Here is a 27,071-nt window from a genome sequence, read left to right on the forward strand (position 1 = left end):
CCCAGGCCGTCCAGTCCCACAGGCTCCGGTGTTTAATGCCTTTGCCGCGCTGCTTGCAGTCATGGAGCTCCGCGGCAGCCTTGCCCTCACCTTCTTCCCCCGCCCTCCCTCCGCCCCCCTCCCCGGCCCGGCCCCTCAGACCAGCAGGTCTGGCTCTGCTGTGTGCTCCCTGCCCCAGCCTTCGCCCCTGGAGTGCTGCCTGGGGGCCCGCCGCGCCGCACGCCCCACCCTCTCCCTTTGTCCCCGAGGCCACCCCCCCCCAGTGCTCCGTCTCCATGCTCAGCTCCCCAGCAGCTCCGGCTGCCCTGACCTGCGATGTCCCTGCGGTCCCTGGGCCCTGTCCCCTCACCCGCTCCGTCAGGCTGGACTTCCCCGTTGGGGCCAGTGCTGGCCTGAGGCAGAGGGGTGGTGGGGCCTGGTCAGCACTTACTCTGCTCAGCCCCAGCCAGCCAGGGGCTGCTTCTGCTCTGCTCCCTCGTGGACTTCGGTTTTACTGGACCGTGGCTTTGCTCCTTGCCAGCCCCACAGGCCGGCCTGGGGTCCCTGACCTCAGGGCCGAGTGCCTCCTCTCTGCTCTGCAGGGTACACCCTTGGCCCGATCCCCATGCCCCACAGCCAGGTCCTTGCCCTGCCCCCTGCAGCCCCCCACGGGGCCCCCCACCCCCGCCCCGCTCCCCCTGGGCTGTCCCAGGACAGCCTGCTGCTGTGGACGGCACGGCTGTCTCTCAGGATGGCACCCTGGCCCCTTCCCGGCCTGACCGCTGGGCCGTGAGCGGCCTGAGAGCCCCCCGTCCCCCTTCCCTGGCTCCGTGCTCGCTCGGCACACGGCCAGGGTCCTGCCCTCGCAGCACGCCGCCCAGTGCTGGGCCCGGGACTGTGCTGGGCAAATGCCCGTGGACTTGAGTCACATGGTCTCTCAGTGTGTCCGCCACTGCGGGAGACTGAATGTGATACAGGGTCACGGTGGGTCACATGACGTCCCCCAAAAGACCTGTCCAAGTCCTAGCCCCCGGTAGTTGTGAACGTGAACTTATTTGGAAATAGAGTCTTACAGGTGTAACTAAGCTTAAGTTTCTCAAGACAAGATTACCCTGCATGCAGGATGGGCCCTGCACCCGGTGATCTGCACGAGACGGCAGGGGGCGGTTGGAGACGTGGGCACGGAGACAAGCCGTGGAGCCGTGGGCCGTGAGAGGGTGTGGAAGCAGAGTCCGGAGCCCTCGGCTCCAAGGCCTGGCCCCGCTGGGGACCGGTCGGGGGACGCTCAGAGCCGCCTGCAGCCGGAGGAGACGTGGAAGGACTCGGGCGGGGCGGGCCCTACAGATGCCCGGTTTCTAACATGTTTCTGTTGCTTTAAGTCACCCGGTGTGTGGCCGTCTGTCAGGGCAGCCCCGGGAAGCCGACACAGGTGTTTTGAGCAGGATCCCGGCACGGAAAAAAACGGCAGTAGGGGAAACTCACGAAATCCAAATAAAGTGTGCTGTTTAGAACGCGAGAACACGGGCCCGTGGGCTGTGGGGGCGGCACCACAGTCGTGTCGGGTGTGGACAGCAGCGGAGGCCGGGAGTGGATACATGGGAACTGTGTGTTATTTGTGCAGCCTCTTCGTGAGTCTAACACTCTTCTGAAGCTTAAAAGTTCGTTTCAGAGCTGCGTGGGGAAAATCCCGCACCGACACAGGTGGGGTGTCACTGTCATTCAGCCCGTGATGGCGGCGGCGTGTGTATGTGTGTGGGGGGCGTCCTGTCCGGGACAGCCTGGGCCCCAGCGGGCTGCGTGTACTCGCTTCCCACCACCTCTCCCCGCACCCCGCTGTCCCCTGTCCCATCCCCCCACTTTAACTCACGTGCACGCCTTCTGCCGAATGTGGATCAGTCCTGGCCTCTCACAACCACACGGAGCACCAACGGCATCTGCTTGGAAGCACTCCCGGCTCAGAACCAGTGAGCCCTGAGTTTGGGCAGGACCGGAACCCCCCTTTGGAGGGCGTCTGCCCCTCCCAACTTTCCTGAGAGTTTCTGCGCCCACAGCCTGGAGGTCTCCGTCGTCACGCTTCTTCTGTTCGAGTCCCCAGACTCCACCCCCATGACCACCATGGAAGAACGCCTGACCCAGATGAAGCCAAATCCAGATTCTCAGGGAAGAACTTGGAGTAAAACAACGGAGACGCAGAGCTGAGAGCCGTGTCGCCACCGTGGGGCTGGCCTGGAGCTGGTCTCTGTCCTGCCCCTCCTGCAGCCGCGTCACTCAGGGTTCCCGTGGGTTCCAGGAGAGCCGCACTCTCCGCAGGAATCCCGTCTAACCCGGGCTGCTCACTGTGAGGGGGTCACTCTTCCTCTGCCATCTGAAGGGGACCGACGAGGGGAGCCACGCTGTCGAACTCCCCGTTCCTGCTGGGACCCAGGACTCGTTCGGCATTTACCTGAATGTCACCAGAACAAGAATCTCTGAGCCCTGGCTGGCATAGCTCAGTGGATGGAGCACAGGCTGCGAACCAAAGCATTGAAGGTTTGATTCCCAGCCAGGGCACATGCCTGGGTTGCAGGCCATGACCCCAGCAACCGCACATTGATGTTTCTCTCTCTCTTTCTCGCTCCCTTCCCTCTCTAAAAAAATAAAATAAAATCTTAAAAAACACACACAAAAAATACCCCCCAAGAATCTCGCTGTGTCCCTGCACACCCCATTTCCTGCTGGGCAGCCCCACTTCTTAGATGGTTTTCTTGATTTTGCATCCAAAAGTGTTGCCTTTTCATCCCAGTTTTGCCATTCTGGGCCATCTTTCTTGTTCTTTTTTTTTAAATTTGTATACCAAAGTCATTCTTGCTCGTGACTTTTAAGAAGTCAGATCGCACAGAAACCTTACAGAAAGGTGGTGGTCCCTTTTCGGCAGGGCTGCCCCTCGCTGGTTTGGAGACGGTGACCGTCGGGCTTTGGTCTCTGAGCCGGGCGCCGGGGTGGTCCTCTCGTTCCTCGCACGGGGCGCGGGGATTTCAGACTTTGCCCAGACCCGGTTCCCAGTTGTTCTGCGCTCAGGTGTGGGTAGTTCGTGAGTCCCAGGCAAGTGCAAGACTGAAGCCGGAACACGGGGTGGTGAACAGGATCTCATGGGTGTGACCAGAGGCCCTGCGGAGGGCACAGGTTGAAGGCGGCCTCTGGGAGGCATGCGCAAGAGGCAGGCCAGTGAGGGGAGGGGAGTGTGAAGACGCTGCCTGCCCGTTTCAGGAATCCGCAAAGCCGAGGGCTTGCCTGCTGAAGGCGAAGCGTGAGGAGTTGTCACTGAGGGAGAGAAGGGGAGGAAGTCGGCCAGAGATAAGATATGAGGCCAGAGGCAGGAGAGGGGCGGGTGGGACCTCTTGGGTGGGGCCTTCTGCTGGGGCTCCTGCTTACCCACCATGAAGAACGCAACAGGTTCCTAACTTGTCCCGGGTGGGTGGGGGGGTGCTTCCCATCCCCAGAAATGGAGGGGACTTCTGCTCTGGGCCAAGTCCTGACAAGGACTGGAATGCTGGAGTGGAGTCCTCACCCCAGCAGGGACCTCGTGAAGGGGCAGCCGGCACGGCCGGGCACTTCTGCCCTGGAAGACAAAGGCGTGCAGGAAGGAGACTCCAAGAGTCAAGTCCTCTCTTGAGCGGAACTCTCGTTCTGATATGGCAGAGCGAGGAAAGAAAGGCAGAGGTGACAAAAGAAATCAACATGTCTATAAATGAACATAGACAGGAACCTGGTTTGTAAGTTGAGAATTTTAAAAAAACAGACACCAAAGTCTGGCCAAAGGACCTGTGATGCAGCAGAGGAAAGGCACCTTGGTGGTCCTGCAGTGGTCATTTCCCTTTACTAACAACGGACTGTCTAGATGGGCCACTGGCCACCCGGCATCAAGACTACGTTTCCCAGACTCCCTTGCAGCTAGGTGTGGCCATGTGACTAAGGTCTAGTCAGCCTCTAGTGTGAGCAGAAGTCAGCCTCTGGATGCCCTTAATGAAGGGGTCAGCAAACTTTGTCTTAGAGGGCCAGAAAGTAAATGTGGTAGGTTCTGTTCGCCACGTTATATTACCTCTGTGGCAACCGCTCAACGTAGGCAGTATGTAAGCACATCGCAGTCGCTACGTTCCAATAAGACTGAGTTCACAAAAACAGGTGGCCAGCCCACAGGCTGCAGTGAGCTGGCCCCTGGCCCCCGTCCATTTCGCAGTTCCGCTCCATGCCAGTTGGATCACAGGTGAGACGGTGAGCTCACTCGGACCGTGGAGGCAAAGGCGACGCCCTGGGGACGCGGCAGCCGCGAGCCAGGAGGAGCCTGGGCTCATGGCACCTTTGTACGGCAAGGCTGCGGTGACAACGCTGTGTCATTATTTGGGATCTCTGGTGCACACACAGCCAGACCGTGGACAAGAAAAGCAAGACAGACGGTCTTCTCCTCTTCCCTGTGGGGTTCCCAATGAACAAATGGGGAATTATTATTAACTGGGGGCCCACGCCCTGGTTCTCCGGCATCCCTGGCTCTCTGGAAGCTCACTGCCCTGGAGCCCTACCCGGCGCCGCTCCCTCTGACAAAGTCCACCTCTGAAATGTGCCGCCCGCTGGCCACCCACACCTGAGGGAGGGAGGAAGGAGAGTCCTGACACACACGTGAGGAGGTGCAGGGCAGGAGCGAGCCGGGTGACCGAGCTGCAAAGTTCCCCAAAGCAGCTGCACGACAGGAGAGCACCAGCGCACCATGGAGGCCGAGAAAGGGAGAGGGGTCCTGGGGGCTCCACGCCTCAGGCTCAGGGAAGCAGGAGACAGGCAAGAGGCTGATCTGCTGTGCAGACCGGTCCGTGTGGCCCCGCCCCTGATGTGGACTCCAGCCAATCAGATCCGGGCTCCCTCCTGACCGTGACCAACCAGGTGGCACCAGAACAACATCCCTCCTCCCCTCCCACTGCCAAGCACCGCAAATTACGTTCAGGGCAAAAAAGGAACACGGACGGTTTGCAATAGACTTCAAATCCTCCTGTGGTTTATGTTGGTGTCTGATTTCTTTTGTAGTCTTTCAGGATGGGACTCGTTAGTTCTCTTCTACCAGCAAGACGGGCAATGCCCGGCAGGCCCAGGCTGCTCAAGGGACCCGCCCACGGAACGCAGCGCTCCGCCCTGGGTGTCAGGAAACTCCACGTGTCCGGTGACTGCTCGAGCCCAGCCCACGGAGACGGGGCCCCGCGAGGCTGAGAAGCTGCAGCCTAGGCTGCTCCTGTCGCTCAGCTCCCGCGGACGGGGGACGCGTTTTCCCCCAAACAAAACTTTTCTGGTTTTCTTTCTGAGAGCAGAGGCGAGTCATTCAGGGGTGGGCCGGGAAACTCCCTCTGTACACTGAAGATGGCTTTTATCTCCTGAAACGTACTCGCTTCTATTCTAACCAAACTGTTGTTGTCGTCGTTGTTTTCCCAAAGCCAGAGCCTCAGTTAGAGGAGAAACTGTATGGAAGCACACCGCTTTCCAGGGATCTTTTCTTTGGCAGTGCCCCCGGCGCCAGATAACTCTAATCTCTTCTAATCTCCCGTGTCTGGGCTCGGGGCCTGCTGTTACTGCCGCTAAATCAGCTGCTCTGAGCCAGAATCAGAGGCTGGGGCCAGGGTCACTCAGGGGGAGCAGAACCTGGCAGGGATGCCACGGGGGAAGGGGGCAGGGGGCAGGGGGCCGGCGGGGAGGGGGGGAGGAGGTCTCACGGCTGGTTTCCAGGTGGCCTTCCCGCTGAAAAGTTTCAGTCCAGTAGTTCAGGAGATGAGGCGCGAGAGGGCTCCTGTGCATCATCACAGCAAGTGCAGGGGGCAGCTGCAGGCTGCGGACCCCCCGGGGCCTGCGTGGGTCCGGGACCCTGTGCGGCTCAGCTCCTGCCTGTTGCTGTGTCTGTGTCTTCCTGCACGGTGGCCTTCCACCGAGCTGGTCTTGTCCAAAAGGCTGGGATCGTAGCCATCAGAAAATCACGGGTTTTCATGGTGGTTCACTTCCCTGAGAGCCGGTTGGAAAAAAAAAAATCCCCGAGCGTGTGATGGGTCCTCCAGAGTCACGTACCACTCCTCCCATGGAGAGGCCAGTCTGTGTCCCCTCTCCCTGCACCTGGGCAGGCCGTGGCCCCCTGAGGGCGGTGGAAACCGCGGGAGCCCCCGTCTCCCTGTTCTCCACTCATTCCATCGCGGGGGATTCGCCCTCGTGGCCTCATCCACGGCGCTTCCCCCCCAAAGGCCCCACCTCCAAACACCCTCTGTGTGGAGACCAGGGCTTGGACACACGAATGCCGGAGAGACATGTGCCCACAGTCCGTAGCACCGGGGCGTGGGAGGCCAGGCAGCTCCGGCCCCCTTCTCGGCACCCTGACTCACAGGGTCAGAGGTCTCACTGCCCTGAGGCTGCCCTGCTGCGACCGAGCCTGAGCCGCACGGAGGGTAACAGGGAGGCGCCGAGTCAGCAGTCCCCGCTGAGGCCAGCCTCCAAGGCGTCTCTGCCAAAATGCAAGGTGTGAGTGAAGCACCCAGCCTTCTGGGTGGTCCCAGCCGTCTGCCACTCTAGTCTTCCCGGCAGAGACCTCAGCCGCCCCCCCCCGCAGCAGAGCCCAGCCATCCGCACGGTACCGCACCCCGGAGATGGTGCTGGTTTGATGCGACAGGGTTTGGTGTGGCTTATTACGCAGGATGGGATGCCCGGGAGAGCCCCAGAGCAGGAATCAGAGGTGTCTGGTCATGGAGCGCTGGGAAGAGGAGAAAGATGAGACTGAGGACTGTTTTGTATCAGTTAAGCAGCCAAGTAGTGATTCTTCCTGGCAGGGAAGCTACCGCAAAAGTTCTCCCGGCGTCAGGCTGCAATCTGCCTTCCTCCACCAGGTGGGGCCGATGCACCGGCTGCTGCCTCCGCCGCGTCCCTGCGGCACCACCGCGGGCTCCGTGAGGACGGGTCCTTGGTGCCGCGGGACTGTGGACGACCCAGCCCCAGCCTGGGTCCCCAGCTCCCAGGCTGCAGAGGGCAGAGCCCCAAGAGGTCACAGGGGGTCAGAACCTCCGAAGGAAGGTAGGACCTGAAAACAAAATTCTCCTGACAGGGACCTAGTACCTCCCTGCAGGCGCCACTCCCCCGTGGCGGGAGCCCCTTCAGTCTAGACGGCGGAGGAAGGAAGGGCAGGTCCTTGAGAGCAGCCGGGCGGGGGGGCGGGGGGTGCAGGGAAGAGTGGGGAGACCCCCACGCCCCAATCGGAGGCAGTGTCCAGGAGGTGACAAGGCTTTGGATGGAATGGCTGCCAAGCAGACCCCGGGTGGGTGGGCGGCCTCAGCACAGATCTCACCTCCCCCCCCCAAAACAACACCCCAAGGGGCTCTCCAGATCAGCCAGGCCTGCAGAGCCAGAGGGGTGCAAGGCTGGGCTGGTGAGTGCTCCTGCAGCCTCGGTGTGACCCGGGGGCCACCCTGCGCCTCCGTTCTGCCTGGGACCCTGGGGCCCTGATAACATTTTGGGGTGTGGGAGGAGGGCAGCTCAGGATGTACCTAAGGTCACATCCCAGTTCAGTGGGGTAGTCACCTGAGTCAGATTTCAATCGAATTAGAAAAAAAATGAAGCAACATGCCAAAGCGACACAACTTGGCGATCTCACAACCATACTGCTTGCCCCCCATCCACCAGCAAGCAAGTGGGCGGGCCGTCAGGGTGGTTCCCAGCCAGAGGAGGTAGGGATGGTCCAGGGCCCGGTTCTGCAAGGAGGGATGGGGCCACCGTGCCCAGAGCCCGGCCTGTGGCTGGGGCTGGGTCGTCCTTTCGTGAAGTGGCCCGGCACCCGAGAGGCAGCAGCGGCCGGGGCTGGCTCATCTTCAGCTCTGACGTGAGCGGGCAGGTGACCTTTCCGGGCCCCGGCTGCACTCGCAGCCTCGACAGCCAGTGCGTGCAGGCCACCGCGTGAGGGGGTTGGCCCAGACAGCAGCGGAGCTGGGCGAGGGCACCTGGTGCCTCAGAGTTAGGTGGCAGCTACTCACCGTGTCCCGTGAGGACCGTGCGACCCAGACCCTGATGGCCCGCCGCCGCCGTTTCACCTCTGGCCTCCTCCCAGCACTGCCCCGCCCTGTTGGAGCGCCAGCCTCACTGGGCTGCCTCCAGCCCCTCCAAGGAGTCACGTTCTCTCCCGGCGCGCGGCTCCTCCACAGGCCGCTCCGTGCGCCTGGGCAGCTGCTTCTCTCACGTGGTTTGTCCTGCTCACCCCTCGGGCCCCGGCCCCTGCTCACCCCTCGGGCCCCAGCGTGGCCATCTTTTCTAGGAAGACCCCCGAATGCCCACATCTGGGTCAGGGTCTGTTCTAGGCCTCCCGTCGCAGCTTGGTTTCCTGCCCTGTCATACCTGTTATATGGGACTGTTTAACCGTGTGTCCCTTAGGTTAGTGGGTGCGTTCTTGGACGCACCCTAACCTAACCTAACCTAAATGGACTCTGGAACCCTGTCCATTTTGTTTATCACGCTGGCTTCAGTGCCTCATGTCTGGGGAGGGAGGAGGAAGGGAAAGGCAGGGAAGGTGGTTGCCTCGTCTTGGCCTTCCCCAAAGTCCTTTTTAAAAATATATATTTTATTGATTATGCTATTACAGTTGTCCCATTTCCCCCCTTCATTCCCCTCCACCCTGCACACCCCCTCCCACCCACATTTCCCCCCCCTTTAGTTCATGTCCCTGTGTCATAAGTTCTTTAGCTTCTGCATTTCCCGTACTATTCTTGCCCTCCCCCCGTCTATTTTCTCCCTACCATCTATGCTACTTATTCTCTGTACCTTTTTCCCCCCAAAGTGTCTAGGCTTCCTTGTCTTTGAAGTTGCTCAGTAAGGAAGCCCAGAGTCCAGCCTGGATGGAGGTCTGGTCGGGGCGGAGGAGGCTGCGTCTCCAGTGACCCTTGGAGGTCTCCTGCTGGACTCAGGATGGGTCCTGGCCAGGATGCACAGGGTGGCTGGCAGCTGCACTGCCGAAGAAAAGCTGTAACTGCAGCCGGCCAGAAAGCAGAAGGTCACAGCCGAGGGCGAAGCCTGCATCTGTGCGAGGTGACGTGAAAGAAACATACTGTATGACTTCCAAAAAGTGTCCTTATCGGGGTCCGTGCCCTCCTTCCGGGGCGACCAGCCTGTTTGCCCGAGGCCGTCCTGGTCTTAGAACGAGAAGTCCCACGCCCCGGGAGACCTGTCGGTCCTGGCTCAGCAGGAGAGCTGGCCACCTCCCGTCCTCACCGCGAGTGCGAGGGAAGCCGGCGCGGACCCACGAGGCGGCGAGCTCCCAGCACGGCGCTGGCAGAGGGATGGTGAGCGGCTGCAACTGTCCTGAGCCTGGGTGTCCTGAGCCCGGGTCTCCGATGAGTCCCTCTGGGCTTTGTTGACCGGAGAGAAAGATGAGCTTCCGTGTTGTGTAAGCCTCTGCTGTTTCCGTTTTCTGACACATGCAGATGCACCTAGTCCTAAGGATACACAGCGGCCCGAGGCCGTGGGTGTCAGAGACCCGCTTTGTTCTGCTGCCGCTTGCACGTGGGGGGAGGAGGCTTGTCCTGCAAACGGTGCAGTGTCTCCCACGGAGGCACCTGGGCGGGGCGGGAGGGCTGCCCCTGGGCGGGGAGGGGGGCTGTCGGCGGCGCACCTCTCTGACTGCGGCCCTGCCTCCTGCTCTCGCCTCCTGTGACAGAACGCCTAAAAAACAACGTGCTGGTGTCGTCTTTGGTTTTCCGTTAGCCGGCACTCCCTGTTGTGTTAGTTGCAGGTGTGCAGCTCAGAGGTTAGACGTTCGTGAAGTCACTCCCAGGCGACGCCGTTTGAGAGCCCCTGGTCCTTCCCGGAGCACCCACGGCCTGGCCTGCCGTCCTGCTCCGGGCCCCTCCCCCGGCTCCGTAGCCGCTTCTCAGCCACGCACGTGCGAACGGCGCGGAATCCACTCAGACTCAGATGTCAAAATGGACACGGGGGCCAAAAAAACAAAAGGTTAAATCCTAGAAAAAGTTGCATAAGCCTAAACTCTCAGGGGAGGGGAGGGCGGGCACCAGGCGGGGTCCCCTAAACCCCGTCGGGGACTTGCTGCTGCGGGCACCTCTCCAGGGGCCACCTTGGGAGGAGAGTCTGCTCCCGGAGTGTTGCATCATGTCCCGGGGGCCTCGTTTCTAAGAAAGCATCTCCGTTCCTGGAAACACGGGCCTCGGGCGCACCTGTGCCACCCGGGGACTGCCCAGGTCCGTGAGCCAGACCTAGGCGGGCTGGGGGGCCAGGGAGGAGGGGATGGGGTGGGATCGTGCGCAGACGCAGACGCAGTGACGATTTCCCTGGGGCCCCGTTGCCGGGTGGTTTGGAGGCCCTGGCAGCGGCCTGCACGGGAATAACTGGGGCCACAGCGCCCAGGGCAGGTGGTCCGGAGCAGGGCGTTCCTGAAGGACCTGCAGGTGGGCAGAGCTGGGCCGGCTCTCCCCGCCCAGCCCTTGGACAGAGGGCTGTGTTGTCTGTCATCTCGGCCACCTCCTGGTCGTGCCTCAGTTTCCTCTTCCTCGGCACAAAGACACCATAAAGCCTACCTCACGGATGTTTTGAGGGCGGGATGCGTGATCTCAGTCCGATGCCTGATGTGGCCCGTGGCTGAGCTGGGAGTTCTGGCCCAGGTTCTCCCGAGAGGTGGACATCCAGCTGGCGGTCAAGGCTGTGGTCCTTCGAAGGCCTGATGGGGCTGGAGGACCCCCAGGCAGGACGGCTCATTCACAGGGCTGGTGGCGGGAGGCCCTCTGCACACCGGCCTGGCCTAGAGGCACAGGGGCACCTCCCCCACCTGGCAGTTGGCTTCCTCCACCTGCGTGATCCCAGGGAGGGACGCGGTGGAGGCCACCGTGACTTTTACGACCAGCCTTGAAGTCACACATGGTCATTATTCCTGCGGTTTCCTAGTGGCTGTACAGTCCGGCCCTGTTTTTACACCAGGGCGCGGGTGCCAGGAGGTCGGGGTCATGGGGGCCATATTCCAGGCTGGCGCCGAAGTGACTTCATCGAGCTGCCGAGCCCGTCCCGGCGCACCGGCTGCCTGGCTTGTTACGTGATAACTGCGCTCCCTACCGACACGGCGTTCGTTATTTGTAGCCCAAACTATCCTGATATGTCTTCCCAAGAGCTCCCCTTTGGCTGAAGGTAGCCAGAGGTGATTCTCTGGCCCACAAACGACACCCTTGAGGGGCAGCATGGAGGAAGCCCAGGCGGCCAGCCTTGTTGAGGGAAGAGGGGCAAGTGGGCTCTGGGGCTGTCGCTCTGAGCCTCACACGTCCGGCCTGGCCCTGCAGGGTCCCAGAGCAAGCGCTGCGAGGGGAGAGGGAGCCCGGCTTCCGCGTGCCTCAGGAGGCCTGGCGGGGTACAGATAAAAACGGAGGAAGAGAAACGCACGCCGTAATAACACGACGCGTTCTGTCTGTGTCCCCAGCAAGCACTGTGGCCGTGTCTCTGTGGAGGAACTGAACCTTTCTCCTTCTTTCTCTCCTGACTAGCTTTCCTGCTTACCTTTGGGACTAGGCCCTTGCCAGAAGAAATTCCAAGCCGTGTCCCTGGGATGGCAGCAGCCAGGAGAATCTCTGCAGGTGCCACCGGGGCCTGGGACCACACCGAGTGTCCACAAGTCTGCTCCCCTCCCGAAGGCAGGCCCGGAAACGTCTGGACCCCCTCCCTGAGCTCTGCCCGCTTCGTGTGGGCATTGGCAAGCTTTTGCATTTCGGAAGGACATGCACCCTTTTCGCACTCGGCCCGTCTGAGCTCCTGGCTCGATTGCAGGTGGGGGCGCGGTCGCTGGGTGGCCCACAGAAGCCGGCTCCCCTCCACCACCAAGCTTGCTCATTCCGTGCCGGGCAGGAGCTCTGCCCCGCAGCCAGACGTCTGGATGCTGCGGCGCCCCCAGGGCCCAGACGCAGAGGGGGCACACTGTCTCAGGTCATCTTCATCCACCCCCAGGCTCCCCTTCACCCCGGAGGAGGGCACAGCTTCATTTCCCAGAGACGGGAGCTGTTTAGCGCCGATCCCCTCCCCGGTGTGATGGGACAAAATGCAGCAGACTCCGGGGCGGGGGGGTGGCGCCAGCTCTGCCACACCCCGACGGTGTGTGACCTTGGACAACCCCTGTCTTGCCCAGCCTTGGTTTTCTTCTTCGAAAAGAAAGGTTGCATCACGAACTGTTCGAGCTATGAAGGGCGGGTGGCCTTGTAGGTAAGCGAGGCAGAATGCTTTTGCCCGCAGATAACAGAAGGTCTAACGAAAAAAGAGCCGAAGCCACAGACATTTTATGTCGTCACGCGACAAGGCGTTCCGAGGCTGGGTGGGGTCCCGGGTGGGTTAATTCCGCAGCTCTGTGACTCGAGGCCTGTCCATGCTTTTCATCCTCCCGCTCTGCATCCTCGCTGTTCGTGGCGGCCTGGGCCCGAGCACAAGACACCTCTGGGGCGCGCCTGGGCCACCCAGGGATCAGGGAGCCGCCGCGTGAACCCCAGCGGCCCGCACACCGCGCTGCTGAGCTGCGGCCGGGGCTGCCTTCTGCACCGACACCGTGGCCGTCGCTTCCCTTCCAGTCCCTCGCATGCCTGCCCTGCCGGACCCTCCAGCACCCAGCTGGTCAGAGCGGTGGGACGGGGTGGGGGGGGGTGGCCGGACCGAGGGCCCAGTGGGACCTGCGTGGAAACAGAGCTTCCAAGGGGAAGGGTGACAGCCTAGACTTCAGAGAGGCAGGGAGGTCTGGGTGTGTGCCTTTCTGCTGTGACCTTGAGCCAGCCACCTCCCTGGTGTGAGACTGAGTCTGCTCATCGGCACGACAAAAGTGGCAATGCACCTATCTCGGAGTTCTGTTGTGAAGGCTCCAGAGACAATCACTTTAGAGAATTCCGAGCGCAGGGGCCAGCGGCTCCGAAGGGGCTCCGTTCCCGAATGCACCCTGCCCCTTCCTCTCGCTCCAGGGCCTTTGTACTCTGTTCTCTCTCTCACCTCGGCCTGGAATGTTCTGTCCCACATTTCTTATCTCGTTACTTCTGAGTCATTCTCCCAGTTGAGCTGGGACATTTTTTGATTGCAAGAGACTAAAAACTAGACCCAAAGAGGCTTAAGCAAAAGGAAGTTATTTGTTCTTGAAGCTGAAAAGTCCAAGCTCAGTTCTTTCTTCAGGTGTGGCTTGATCAGGGGCCCGCCCGGTGACATCAACACTCATTTCCTGCGGGCTGGCTCACCACGGGGCCCACCTCTAAATCCACGTCTGTGGCCAGGGAAGTGGCGTAGGCTGGGCGTCCCACCCGAGTAATGCGAGCTGACCCTAGGGGCGACCGTGGTCTCCCCCGGGGGGACCCCGGTCCAGTCACAAGAAGGACGGACGGGTGCCGGGCATGCCAAACAGCTGCACGCTTCTGTTCTAGGTCAGGACAAAACGACCTGGTGCTCCCTCTCCTCCGTCCATGAGGAAGTCACTTCCTGCCGTCACTGCCGCGGGGCTCCCAGGGCGACACAGCGCTCACCAGCCTGCGTCTGTGCTGGCCTGGAGGTGGGTGACGCCTGCCTCCCACCGCCCCAGGCAGTGAGCTCCAGGGGCCCTTCTGGTCATCGCCCGGTCCTCAGGGCGCAGCCCAGGGCCTGCCCGGGCCAGACACTCGGTGGGGTCTGTGTGCGAAGGGGTGACTCTTGGCCTCTGGTGAGACTTGGCCCGGCCTGCTACCTCCACTTTCCCCAGCCGCGCGCTGCCTCTTAGATCAGAATCTGCCCCTTCAGAGTCGGCTCCCCCTGTAGGCAGGCATGAGGACACGGCCACGAGACACTCTCCCTGGGGAAGAGGAGGAGGAGGATGTGCTCGGGGGCAGCCTGAGACTCAGCGGAAGTGACTTTGCGGATCAGGAAGGGAGCCGGTGGGGGGAGGGGGGACGGCGACTGAGCGCTGCAGCAGGACTGACTCTCGGTCCTCGCGGCCGACGTTTAGAAAGCATCGCCCATGTTTGGTCACCCGTGTGCCGCTTTGCACATGTGTCCTGGGACCGTCCTCAGCCGCTCAGACGCGTATCGTGGTTCGCTTTCTGCTCCTCCAGCACCAGCGGTGGCTGGCTCCTCAGTTTCCCTGTGTGTGACTCCCCGTTGTCCGAGCTTCCCCGCGCGGAAGCTGCTGCACGGAGGCGGCGGGCTGGGCCTCAGCGTCGGACCGGGCACGGCGCGCGCCCTGCTTCTGCTTCCCGTGTGACCTCAGACGAGTCACGTGACCTCTCTCGGCCTCTGCTTCCTCCCCAGGGAGGTGGGGATAATAGCGCCACCCTCTGGGGCATCAGGAGCATCCGGGCGGGGAAGTTCCCGCGTGGGCGGAGCTCCGGGTTCCGCCCGGTCTTCGTAGGGAGCTGGGGAGGAGCGGGACGAGGCCGGGTGTGGTGTGAGGAAGGAGGACAAGGGGACGCCCCGGGGCTCTGTTCTCTCTCCCCGTTCTGCCCCGCGGCGGGCGTGGGTCCGAGTGTCCAGGAGGGAGTCTGTGGGCAGAAGCTGGAAGAGCTCCTTGCCCGGACATTAGCCCTGCGACACACAGGGCGTGATCAGTGTGGCTTCGGGGCCTGGAGATGGCGGGAAGCGTTGTGCGCGCGCGTTTGGGCGCGCGGGGGGCGGGGGAGAGGCGACTAGGTGGGGGGGTCAGGGAGGATGTGCAGGGTGACCAGGGGGGCCTGGTTTGCCTGGGACTGAGCACTTTCACTGTGGGAACCGGGAGCGTCTTGCGCAAAGGGGACATGCTGGCCACCCTGTGGGCGTGCCTTGCCCTGTGTGTGCCCGGCGCCCAGAGGTGTCGCAGCACCTTGGGGACGCAGCGCCTGGAGTCAGTGCCCGGAGCCCAGCGACAGCGTGTGTTGGGGTGACCTCACTCCCTCACCTCCTACCCCTTCAGACACTCCCCGAAGCGACTGGGCGAAGCTCCGCGGAGGCTGGAGGCCTGCGTTAGTAAAGGGGGCGGGGCGGAGTCAGCAACGGGCCGGTGGAGAGGACACAGAGACCTCAGGCCAGGGCGGGGTAACCTGGCTTCCACACACTGGCGCTGCGTGTGACTTTTGTCATTGGATTTTCTGGCTGGTCCCGGACAGTCCACAGCACTATTTTATTTTATTTTTTACTTTGAATCTGATCAGTGTAGAGAAATCATTCATCTTAATGGCTTTGGAGTTGATCTTACGTGTCTTAGACCCGACGCCGCGGCGTTGCCGGCTAAGAAGGATGCATCGCGTCTCCAGGTCCGTGGTCCGTGCTCTGACTTCCGAGTCACGTCTCCTCGCCCTTCGCAGGAAGGACACTGACACCGTGCTGGGTAGCGGTGGCGACGGGGGCTGCCCCGCCGCGTGTCTCGGGGGCCATTGTTTATGTCCCGGTCACGTGCTTCTCGGTTTGGGGAAACTCTTAGGGGGTGCACTGGCCGAGCCCCAGCCCTGGGGACTGTTCTAGTGCCTCACTGTGCAGTTTCGGAAGGCTCTCAGCGGGCAATAGATACGCCTCACCGCACTGCAGAAGCGCTCTTCTGTTTTGAAAAGAGCCCTTAGAAGGGGTAGGTGTTGGGTTTTATTCAAGCTCTCCGTCGGCCTTGCTTCCAAAACCCCTCGGCATCTTCCTCTGTAAAATGGGGGCTGGGGCAGAGGCGTGGGGGGTGACGGTCACCCCCTCGTGGGGCTGTGGGTGAGGAGGAAGTGCGCTCACACGCCTCGCGTGTCCAGCGGAGCGCCGAACGGTCAGGCTGGCAGGTGCGTCATCGCTGTCACAGGCCCTGCCTCCGAGCTGTCCCGGCACACTCTTCTCTGTCTCTGGACCAGGAGACCCAGTGTCTCTCCCCTGCTTCCCCCGCCCGTGGGCGGTCCTGGCCCCCCAGAAGTCGGATGCTCTTTTCAGGGGGCTCGTTGGGGCCGAGAGCCACAGGCCGGGCAGTGGGGAGGCCGGATTGGTTGGGATGAGGCCCGAGCGAAGGGCCAAGAGCTGAAGGAGCTCGAGGGTCCTGGCCCTGCCCCATCCACTTGTGCAATCTCATTGCTTCGTTGGAAGGGAAGGGGCCTGAGCCTGCAGCAGTTAATAAGGCCATTTTTAGGGAGGGCGTCCCCACCGGCTTGTGAACCCCACGCCCTAGGCGCACCGCAAGTACGAAGGTGTGGGGCCAAAAGAATGGAAGTGCAGATGCACACCTGAGTTCTGGGCCCTGTCCGGCGGCTTGCGGAGTCCCTTACCGCTCTTCCCTCTAGGGGGCGCCACTCTCTCCCTGTAGTCCTTGCCTGAGGGTGACCCCCCAGTCCCCACCTCGTCTGAGAAGGGCTGGGACACTCACACACCCCTCACCAGAGGCGTGGGAGGACCAGGAGAAACAAAGACAAGGAAGGCCCGTGCATCTGGAGAAGAGGGCAAACAGGGGTCTTGCATCTGGGGTTGGTTAGAGCCCCTCGTCCAGGCGCAGAGCAGAGCGGGTGGCGCCCAGGGAGCTCTTCTCAGCCCCTCAGCTCTCTGTGTTTGCGTTTCCCCTCGCCCCTTCTGGAGCAGGCGTGGAGGGGAGTGGGGGGGTGCGTGCCTTTCGACCAAGCAGGTCAGCTTTTAGGAGTCTACCCTGCAGAAAAAGATGTGCATTCGAGGATGTTGAGTGCCCCCCTGTCTGAGATATTGTGATAGCTCTGTGTGTGTGTGGGGGGGGTGTTTGACACAGAGACAGGTCTGGACGCATATGGTCTGAACCGTGAGCTCCGCAGACGGAAGGGAGCGGGGAAGGAAGACACACGTTCCTTGGCCTCCGCTCGCTTCATCTGCTTCTGCTCAGTGTGACTGCTGGTCCGGCTGTTTACCATTTCCCAGCACGTATTCATATGCAAGTTACAGAATGGGTCGTTTCAAAACCACACTCGACAAATCACATCTCACAACGTTTTGAAAGTTAGAGGGCGGGCCCGGATGTAGTCTGATGCCGTCGACTGGGAGAGGCCTGCATCCCCGGCGGTTTTCCTTCGTCCGGGGCAGGGGTCCCCAACCTCCGGGCTGCGGACCGGTGCCAGCCCGGGCCCGTTAGGGACCCGCGGCCCAGATTCGAGCTTGAGTGTAATGCACTTGAATCACCCTAAAACCATCCCCCCACCCACCCTCGAGCCGGTCCGTGGAAAAATTGTCTCCCACGAGACCAGGCCCTGGTGCCAAAACGTTTGGGGACCACTGGTCCGCAGGCAGGCCGGACCACTTGTCTGGAGGGGCAGGTGGCAAGCTGAGGGGTCGGGGCTCGGCGGGAGCCAGTCCAGGCAGTGGACACCCGCTAGCCCACTGTGTCCCTGTGAGCTAGAGAATGCTGATCCCAGATTTACAAGGGGGGAGGGAAGCTGCAGCTGCGCGGACAGAAGGTGAACAGCAGGGCTGGGTTTCAGACCTCAGGGTGCAGGCGCTGTCCCCCTTTCGGCTGCTTCCGGCCCAGCTCCGAGGGGCAATGCAAGGGGACGGTGGTGGCACAATCTGTGAATGCCAACTGCTCGGTGGGGGAGGCAGTGAAGCCAGGGGGGAGAATGGTTGCATGACCAGGTTAGGTGGGAGAGGCGTAGATTGAACGAGGTTTGGATTTCGGATGAACAAAGCGGTGTGAGGCCGCACATTTTCTCCTCTCCAGTTAACTGGGGGGGGGGGGACCGTGAGGGCTGAGGGGGCTCCTTGGAGTGGCCTGTGGTAGTGGGGCGGGCTGGGCCCAGGGTGGCGTCTGTTCCTTGGGTGGACTCCTTTCCCAGCCCCGCTGACCTCATGCCTGCGTCCTAGGAGCGAGAGCTGCGGCCGACATCCAACTACAACTCTGAGTCTTGTGGGGGTCAAGCTGCTCTGCCTGGGGGTCCCCACACCCAGGGGGGATGGATTGGGGTGTGGGGTGTGTCCTGTGTGCTATAGAGCTCCGAGGTGGCCACATGGCAGGCATGGTGGGGGCTCCCCCCCTCCAGCAGGACTGAGATCACCCACGGGCTCCTGAGAGAACCTCCACGTGGTGGGATTCTGGGCGGGGGGCCTGGGAGTCCTGGGTGAGCCCGTGGGCGGCACATGGTTTACTTTGGTCAGTGGGGGCTCTTCTGTGTCCACTGTCGCTGGGGCCTGGGGACCGGACTTGCGGGGTAGAGAAGTATTCCGGGACCTCAAGGTGCAGGTTACGGCCAGGGAAGGAGGGGTGGGGTGGGATTGGTGTCAGGCAGTTGAGGCTGAGATGGGGGGGCCTGTGACTTCCCACCGTGTCTCAGGCTGAGTTCCTGGGCCTGAAAAATGTGTATGTCGAGGTGTTGCTCTCTGTGCCACCAGAAGCAGGCAGAGATGACCTCTACCTCTCCTGTCTGCCCCCGTATTGTTCTCGGCCTTAGGTCTCTAAGCCTGGGGCCCCCAAATTGCAGAGGCGGAAATTAGTCTATGCTGCCATCCAGCAGATCTCCAGGAACAGAGAGGGTAAATGACCAGCTTGGGCTGGCGCAGCGCAGCCCAGGGGGCCAGTGAGGTGGGGGCGGGGAAAAGGATCCTCACCCCGCTGATTAGCACAGGGCTCAAGGATTTCCAAGGGGAGGCCGCGGCACCTGCCAGGGGAGGGCCCAGAGGGCTGGAGCGGCCTGGAGCCCCAGGGGAGCCAAGGTCAGTGGGAATCATCAAGGCCAGACTCCTCGGGGAGGCGGGGAGGGGAGGACCGAGGACCCGGGGTAGAATTCCATGGACTCCCGGGGTTCCAGGCATTTTCTTCGTGAGCTCCTCTTTATTTAAAAGGGCCCAGATTCTGCCTGGAAAAAGTACCTTCTAAAATCTGCAGAAGGGAGATAGAAAACATGCTACAATCTAGGTGGGATAGCAGGTGACAGTAAAAATCTTTTTGCTGCGTTTTCCAAGACTTCCTCATCGACCAGCTGCTACTTTTATAAGGTAGGGAGGTATAAGTGTTACCGTTGCTCAGTGTGCTTAAACTTGATAATGGGGTCATGCGCCAGCGGGTCTGGTCCCCTCAGCAAGTAATGAAGGTGAACAGCACAAGCTGCTCTCGGTTCCTGGCTTTTCTGCTCTGCTGCTATTGGGGAACCACCCAGGGCACATCTTAGGCTGGAGGACTGGGGCTTGAGGGGCTCTGGGGTTGCGGATCTTAGGGTCCCTGGAGCCTAGGCCACCACCAGAGACCCGGCACCTGGGCCTGTGCTGCAGTCTCAGTGCCGCAGCAGGGACTCCAGCCTGGAGCCGCCTCCGGGTCTTGACAGCAGCCGGCCTGAGGCCAGAGCTGGCACCTGAGTCTCTCCAGGGCCCTGTTATGAAAGGCACGGACTGCAGCAGGGGAGAGCAAGGGACCAGCCCTGTGGTGGTGTCCGTGGACCCACAGCCACAGGGAGGGCGGGAGCAGGGGTGGGTCTGAGGTGGGCCGCTCTGGGGTATGATATTTTGGATCCTCAGGGTTGAGGCCCTTTTGGGCACAGAGAGGTTAAGTGACTCGCCCAAGGTTAAACAGCAAGCTGGTGGATGGGGTGAATGGGGTCCAGTCTGGAGTCTTCACGTGTCTCTCTCCCTGCACAGCAGAGCCTGACTCTGCTTCTGCAAGCAGGGGGCCTTTGAGGTCTCCAACGCCCCCGAGATGACCAGGCCTTTGAGGAAGTCCCCAGAGGAAGGGGGGTGGGGCCAGCCTGTCACAAACAGCTTCTAAGCATGGCAGCCTCCCGGTCGCAGGCGCTGCCAGGCAGAGTGCTGCAGGTCTTGGCACCGGAGGCAGCGCACAGGGCCATAGCCCGGACAGCGTCACCGAGACCCCCGCTGGGATGGGACTCAGAGTGAGGGCGCCCTCAGGTCCCTCCCGCTGTTACCCCAATGGGGGTGCTCCCACCAGCCTCTTTAAGGACTCAGTGGCCCGATCGAAGTCAGCGGCTACGGTAGAGAGCTGGTACTCGAACCCGGCTGCTCTTGCTCCTGGTCCAAAGTCTGTGTGCCAGACTCAGAACATCCGAGTTTTGAGTCTAGAAAGGTTTATTGTTGGAAAAAGTGCCAAGAATACGGGAGCCCTGTGAGATCCTCAAATCTGTCTTAAGAAAGTAGCGAGTTCAGGCTTCTTCTAGGTCAGGGGAAGGGGAACCTGGGGGGCGCTGTTTTGTAAGGCTCAAGGGAAGAAGAAGACGGAGTCCGAGGACTCTTGCCTACTCACAGGCAGGGCTTCGGTGGCCCGAGGTCACGACCCCCGTCCGCGCGGCCGCTCGTCCTTGGGCCGGTCCCTTCCCCGCTCCGGGCAGCCGGCCCGGGCGCCGCGCCTCCGGGGCCGCGCATGCGCAGTGGCGGCGGCTCCGGGAGGCGGCCGCGGCGGCGCCCCAGCTGCTTTGCATTGACGCCAGCCGCCGGGGGTTACAGCCCCGCTGGGCGTGGCGAGCTGCCTTCGAAACCCGGCGGAGCGCGGAGCCCGCTCCCCGCCGCCGCCCGCAGCTCCCGGGCAGCGCAGCCGCTCCTGCGGTTCCCGACGGCGCGGCCCCGGCCGGCCGGATCGGCGCTCCGAACCTCCCGCCCAGGCGGCCGCGCTTCCCCGCCCCGACGGGCTCCCCTCAGCCGCGGCCAGCCGGGGGGCCGCCGCCGCCGCCGGCGCCCGGACGAGGGGCGGCGGGGGCTCTCGGGCCGCGACCGCGCCGGTCTCCTCCCCCGACATTCCCCGGAAGCGCGGCCGGGCGCGCCGGCGATGTGAGGCGGCCGGCGCTCGCCGCCTCAGGAAGGGCATGTTCGCAGGGGCGGCCGCGGCGCGCCGCCCGCCCCAGCGCCCCCTGCGCCGCGCCGCCGCCGCCGCCGCCGCCGCGCCCGCTCCGCGATAAAAGGGGCGGCCGCGCTTCCTGACGGGAGACCCGCGCTCGCCGCCCGCCCGCCCGCCCGCCCAGGCGGCGATGAGCCGGCGCCCGCGGCGGCCCCGAGGCGCCGGGCGGGCCGTTTGCTGAGCGGATAGCGGCCGCCCGCCAGCGCGACCGCGGCGCCGCCGCCGCCGGCATGGGCTGCGCCCCGAGCATCCACGTTTCCGAGAGCCGGTCGGCGTACGGCGGCGGCAAGGAGGCCGCGGACGCGCCCGGCCCCGCCGGGCCGCGCCTCCCTCACGACCCGGAGACCACCGCCTCGCCCGCGACCGGCGGCCCCGGCCTCGCGGCGTCCGGGCCGCGCGGCGGCGGCAGCAACACGGTAAGGGGCGCCGGGCGGGCGGGCGGGCGGGAACTTGCCCTCAGGGCCGGGCACGGCCGCCTCCGGGCCGCGGGGCACCCCCGGCCGCGGCTTCGGGGGACTCGGACGGCTGCCCGCAGCCCGGCCCGCGCGGCGGCGCGCCCGGGGGCGGCGACCCGGGCCCGGGGTCCCGGTTGGTGGCGCCGAGACGAGGCCGCGGTGCGGGGCGCCCCCCCGACGCCCGCAGCGGCAGGGTCCCCGGTGAACTCGAGGCGCTCGCGTCCCCTCCTTCCCTCCCGCCGGGCGGGACGCGAGCCCGCGGGGCGCGGGGTCTGCGCGGGCTTTGCGCTTTCGGTTCTCGCGGCGGCCGCGGGGTGCGGGAGGCCGGCGCCGCGTCGGGCCGCCGGGGCCGCCTGCGCGCGGGGCGGCTTCGCTCAGCGCGGGGACCGGTAACGCGTCGGCGCCGCGCGGCAGCGCGGCAGGTGCGTGAGGCCCCGCCGGGGAGCGTGCGGGTCCGAGAGGGCGCGTGCGGCCGGGCCGCCGCCGTCGACGGCCGCCTCGGGACGGCTCGCTGTTCCCGCGCCGGCCGGCTCGCCGCGCCCGTTGGCGACTTTTTCTTTTTTTCTCTTAATTGCCTGTTTCCGCGTGTATTGTCAGTTTCTGGGGCTTCATCTTTTTGTTAAGGTTTATTATTTTTTTGTTTGTTTGCGTGTGATGTTTGGTTTTTGTTTTGTTTGTGTGTGTTTTCATTTTCAAGGAATCTTTTTTTTTTTTTTTAAGGAAAGAAAAAAAAATGGTCAGGAGGGCACAGAGCAGTTTTCCAGTTCTTGAATTTGGAATGTTACAGCTGGGATTTAGGCGTTTATGTTTTACTAAACTAGGGAAGGCACGTCTTCGTGTGTGGCCACAGGTGGTTTACCCTTTTCACCCCTTTCACCCCTGCTGCTTGAGGGTCATTTGCAAAATAATTGGCTTTTCTCTTTTACTGAGCACCACTGGACAGCGTCGCACGATTTCAGAGCTCTAGTTTGGTTCACTTTCTGTCTTAAATTTTTGTTAGCAGTCCTAATACTTTCTCCGTGGGAAAGTCAAAAGTCATCTTCAGTATCTCACAACATAGATGAAGTGATTTCCACCCCCACCCCCAACCCCTCCTGTGCTCCCCGCGAAAACGCACCTTTTTCTCACTCCCAGAAGCTGGGTTCTTCCTGTAGATTCCTCGAAGCCACACCCCCTGCAGTGCTTTTAGACTGTTTATTAACCCAGGCTGCTGTAAATACCCGCGTAGAGCTTTGTGCATTAGGCCTACTTGACTGGCTTAAAAAAAAAGAGAGAGAGAGAGAGAGAGAGAGAGAGAGAGAGAGAGAGAGAGAGAGAGAGACAGACAAGGGAGAGAGAAAGGAAAGGCATTACACAAGTGAAGTTTGAATATGAAAACTTTTTACAGCTTTCAGGTTGTTTGGCCCAACTCTGTCTCAGCTACGGTGCATGAACTACTAGGAAGCGTTTGGGTCACCGGAACGAGGCCTTTGAGTCTCGCTGGCCTTTCTCTGGTGGTGTGTGGGTGTCCTCAAACTCACCGAGGTATCTTGTGAGCCTCTCCAGTGCAGCAGCTTGCTCATCGTCCGTCACCCACAGTGCCTAGATGTCTCCCTAATCTCTGAGAGTCTTACATATTTCATCCTACTGTCAGACTGTTTTGATTTGGGGTCCCACAAAAACCCATTTATCATTACAGTGCTTCATCCAGTGACATGCATACAGCAGGGGCCAAATAAATGTTTACTGAAGGCGATTTGTTTTTTGTTGTTAATGCACTGACAACACTTTTCCAGTCACTAACACGTGATTCCATTCAGCTTCCAATGTGTTGGCTTAAGACTATGATTATATTATTATATCCAGAGGAAGAGTGAGATTGTGACAACACCGCAGCCACAGAAATACCAGTCTCATGCCTGTGATTCACGAACTGTGCCCCATCTCAGTAATAGGCGTTTGCAATTAGACATGTCAGGTAACAGGGCAGAGGCGAACGTTAGCCTTTGTTTGTTTGATGATACTGTTTCTTTAAGGGAATCTATTAAATATGCCCTGGAAATTTAAATGCACATGCACATGTTCAGAGAAGAAGATAAACTGCCAGCAACTTAGCAAAATCTCATTTTACAGTTATACTCTGAGTTCCTCTTGTTAGCGTATCAAGATCCATTTAGTTCATGAAAATTTTTCTTTTTAAAAATACAGCAAGTCAGCATGTTGTTGAGTGATTTTCAAAAAGAAATTAAGTGGGGGAAGTTTTTATCTTCCAAGAGCATATAGTACACACCAGTTCGTCAGAATGTTTGGGAGATAGACATTAATTGCATTTTCAGGTTAATTAAGCAGTGTATCCCCTGCACTGTGGTATATCCCACTTGTGTTCCCTGAAATAGTCTGTGTACTCCTAAAAAGTATTAAATTAAAAAAAAAAGGTTTGTGGTTAAATAAGTTTGGGAAATACTGGCTCAGACTAAGTTCTGCAGACTTCTTTCCCATAGGGGTTGTCACCAAACTGATTATTCCAAAATATGCTGTGAATCCCCAAGTGGTTTACGGCATGCAACATTCCCCAAACTTGTTGGATTCTAGAGCCCTTTTACTGAGGTGTATCTTAGGCAGACCACATGTGAGGACATGAGAGACCACAGTATTCAAAGTACAAGAACTATACTTAGCAGTAAAGCTCAATAAACGTAATATGCTTCTTAATGATTCCAAAGGTACTTCAGGATCTTGTAATACGTTAGGCTGGGTCATCTTTATGAACTTACATTACATGTAACTAAAAATACCCTGCCTGTGGATTCATTTTGGGAGTTAGAGTCTGTGTGGTTACGGATGACGAATGCCGCGTCCAGTTTGAACACTGAAAGTTCTGTTTTGTTTTTAATCAGAGTGAGCCTGCACTGTAGCATTTCAGTGTGTTCTTGTCGGTCTTTGGATTTCCTCCGTTTTCCCTTTCCTTAGTTAGGGCTTGAGCGCCCTTGAAAGAGCTGAGTGTGGGGCAGGAGGGTCCGAGGAGACCCTGTGTGCTCACCCTCCCACCCTTTCTGCAGACACCGAAAGCACTGCCCGTGATGGATGCCCTCCCCGCCGGCTCTGGGAGGCCGCTGCCCCAGCTGTTTCGTTCACTGCTGTACCCAGCGGCCCACCAAGGCCTTCCGCAGCCAAGGATTGAATTGGGGACTTGTGTCAACCAGGCTGAGGAAGTGCAGAGTCCACCCAACCCATAAAAAAGGAGAAATAGAAACCAGTTCTAACCAGAGTGGAGGCCGTAGAATTTGGATTTGGTGTTGAGGAACTCTCTGGTGTATTTGCACACAGGGAACGATCTGTCTCTGCCCTGGCGAGCAGAGCAGATTTCCCTGTAAAGGTGGAAGGGCTAGTGCAGCTGGATGAGCAGGACACAGCAGGTGACAGATGGTGGTAGTGTGGCCGCCACTAGCCGAGGGTCAGTGCCTCCAGCACTCGGGATCCTCCGAGTTGTCTGTGTGTAGTCTTTGCTTCCCTCATTCTCTTTTGTCACCTCTCTTTCTTTCTTTCTTTTTTCCACCAGCATCCCTGTCGTCTTGCTTTTTCTTGCCAGTCCACCTTCCTTCACAAAACTGGCCAAACTTACCATCTTAGTCGAGTAAAGTCGAGTAGTTTCTCAGTGTTTCTTACTTAGGAGATAAAATTTGTTGCCTGCTCTTAATCTTACCAAGTGGATGAATCAAATTTTTATACTTCCCTAAACTAAAGCAAACTTCGCTTTGTTTTATGGAAGGACTAAAAGCTTCCTTGGACAGCGTAGTTGAGAAAATGAGACCCTCTTTCTGTTTCTGAAATAAGTGACTGTACTTCATCTCTGGAGCTCAAGGGCTGCGAGTTCTCTCATTTTGGTGTTCTTATGCCTTTTGGTATACATATAGAATCTTATTTTGCCAGGCCTAGCTGTAAAGATTTGGCTTTCTATGTGCATACAATACTTTGCATTTGTATTATATATTATTTTACTGCTTCATATTACCACCACAATTTAAAATGCGCTTCGTAAGATAGATGTTGTGAATGTCACAACTTGATCAGCTCAGAACTGCCCTGGGCTGGCCTTGGCCCTCTCTTGTTGAAGGGACCACAGGCCCCTTCTGGCACAAATGTTCCCTGTGAAGCAGCTTATGACGCTGTTTGCCCTTGAATGGCTTGCCATTTGGATTGGATTCTTCAACAGGGGAAGGTTGGTGATGTGAGGCAGGCATCTCAGACTAACCTAAAATGCCTTAAAGGAACAAATAGTTTTAAAAATTAAAAATATCAGAGAAAAGAGAGAGAAAAGTTACTTAGTTTGTGACTAATCCCTTAGTCTTGTCCAAGGTCAGTGACTTCAGCCTGGTTTCTCAATACACTGAGAACAGTAGGAGGTGTGTTGGACTCTGAAGTTCTTAGAGTGCAAACTATTCATATTAATAATATCCACCATTTCTTGGATGCCTTCTCTGGGGCAGGCGCCATGCTGGATGCCTTACAAATGTTACCTCATTTAATCCTTGGAACCCTGTGAGGTGCCTGCTACCACTTCCCTTTTGCAGACAGGCAGCTGAGGTTGGAAACTCACCCAGGGCCACATAGCTAAGCTGGGACTCAGATCCATGGTTCCTGGCCCGCACCCCCTGGGCTGCGGCTCTCTGTTAACCACGTCTCTCCATCAGGTCTCCCGTTCTCTGGCTGTCCGCTAGGCTATAGGTGTCGCAGGTCACCTGGGTTTTAAGCAGGTGTCCTAGATCTATGCATGCTGTCAGGGCTTTGGAAGTCTTCACTTCCTGGGGAACTCGCTTCTAGCCCTGCCTGAGGTTCCCGTGTTTGTGGAAGTCACAGCTGTATTCAGCCCGGTGCCAGGTAACTCCTGAAGTCAGGTGTCTTGTGCTCTTTCCGCTCTGAAGTGGGTTGGCGGGCATCCTTCTCCCTGTCACCGAGGCTGCAGGCGGCCCTCCTCGGCCAGGAGCTCCCTTAGAGCCCGGTCTTCCAAGCATCAGCTTTTGCCTGGAGTGCAGCCCCCAGCACACTTGCACGTGTACAAACCTTCCCGGGGCTGTTCAGGGCACAGCTGAAATCCGTCTTGAGCTCCTGGCTGGACTTGTACGCTCTTTTCTCTGCTCTCAGGACCGTCCCCTTTGTCCCCTACAGCCCTTGTGGGCCTAGGATTTCTGCCTTAAGTTTCCTGCTGGATCAGAGGCCGCCTGAGGGTGAGGACTGCATTCTAGCATCATTCCAGTTCCCCAATGGCTGGCACACAAGGTAACGTTGGGGAACCTGCACTCACCTCTAAGGCTGTGAGGCCTTTTATTCATGTCCTGTGGGTCTATCTCACCTTGTTTAAATGTAACGAAAATTGCTGGGGTGTGTTGTTTATGTTTTAACAAAAAGCCAACGTACCCTGAGCCAGCGATGAGTCTGTGGGGCGGTTAGTAAAGCACCGCCTTGAATTCTGGCTGTGGTTGGTCGGGGTGCGCGTTGTTCCTGGGTCCCCACCTTCTCTTCTGTTCTGGTGAGGAGGGTGGTTGGGTATGATGTCAGAAAGCTGCTTTGACACTGTTATTTTTTTTTTTTGACACGTTTTGTATGGCAGTTTCTCAGCTGCCAGCACCCTCTGCAGTTTGCGCATTCACACAGACAGGACGGATGTCAGAAATTTCTCCAAACGTGGAGGGCGGCCTTTAAAGGACTCAAGGAGCAGGGCTTGCCAGCGCTTTTCTTGTGTGTGGGTTGGAAATAAACTTTCAGTCTGTTGAATTCGTGCTCTTTTACTGTCTGTGTGGGTCTCCCTTTCGCATCCTGCTGGTGACTACAGCAGCCACTTCAGTTTTTCTCACGCTGCTCCGGGGAGAGCCCAAAGGGCTGGTGGCACATCAGTGCCATGTTGTTCTCAAATGTTT

At 59.8% G+C, this 27,071-nt stretch overlaps 1 protein-coding gene across 2 annotated transcripts in view; it reads left to right on the top strand.

Annotated features, from left to right (window-relative positions):
- The first annotated feature begins 20,952 nt into the window (after positions 1-20,952).
- The window catches only part of PDE8A (phosphodiesterase 8A), an 87,117-nt gene continuing 80,998 nt past the window's right edge, over positions 20,953-27,071 (top strand). For both annotated transcript variants that reach the window (XM_045824803.1, XM_045824804.1), the window contains exon 1: positions 20,953-21,138. In XM_045824803.1, coding sequence (XP_045680759.1) covers positions 20,953-21,138 — 186 coding nt within the window. The remainder of the gene's footprint in view (positions 21,139-27,071) is intronic.

This window comes from Phyllostomus hastatus, unplaced genomic scaffold (assembly GCF_019186645.2).
Source record: "Phyllostomus hastatus isolate PE091 unplaced genomic scaffold, TTU_PhHast_1.1 phas_scaffold_555, whole genome shotgun sequence".
Classification (NCBI taxonomy): domain Eukaryota; kingdom Metazoa; phylum Chordata; class Mammalia; order Chiroptera; family Phyllostomidae; genus Phyllostomus; species Phyllostomus hastatus.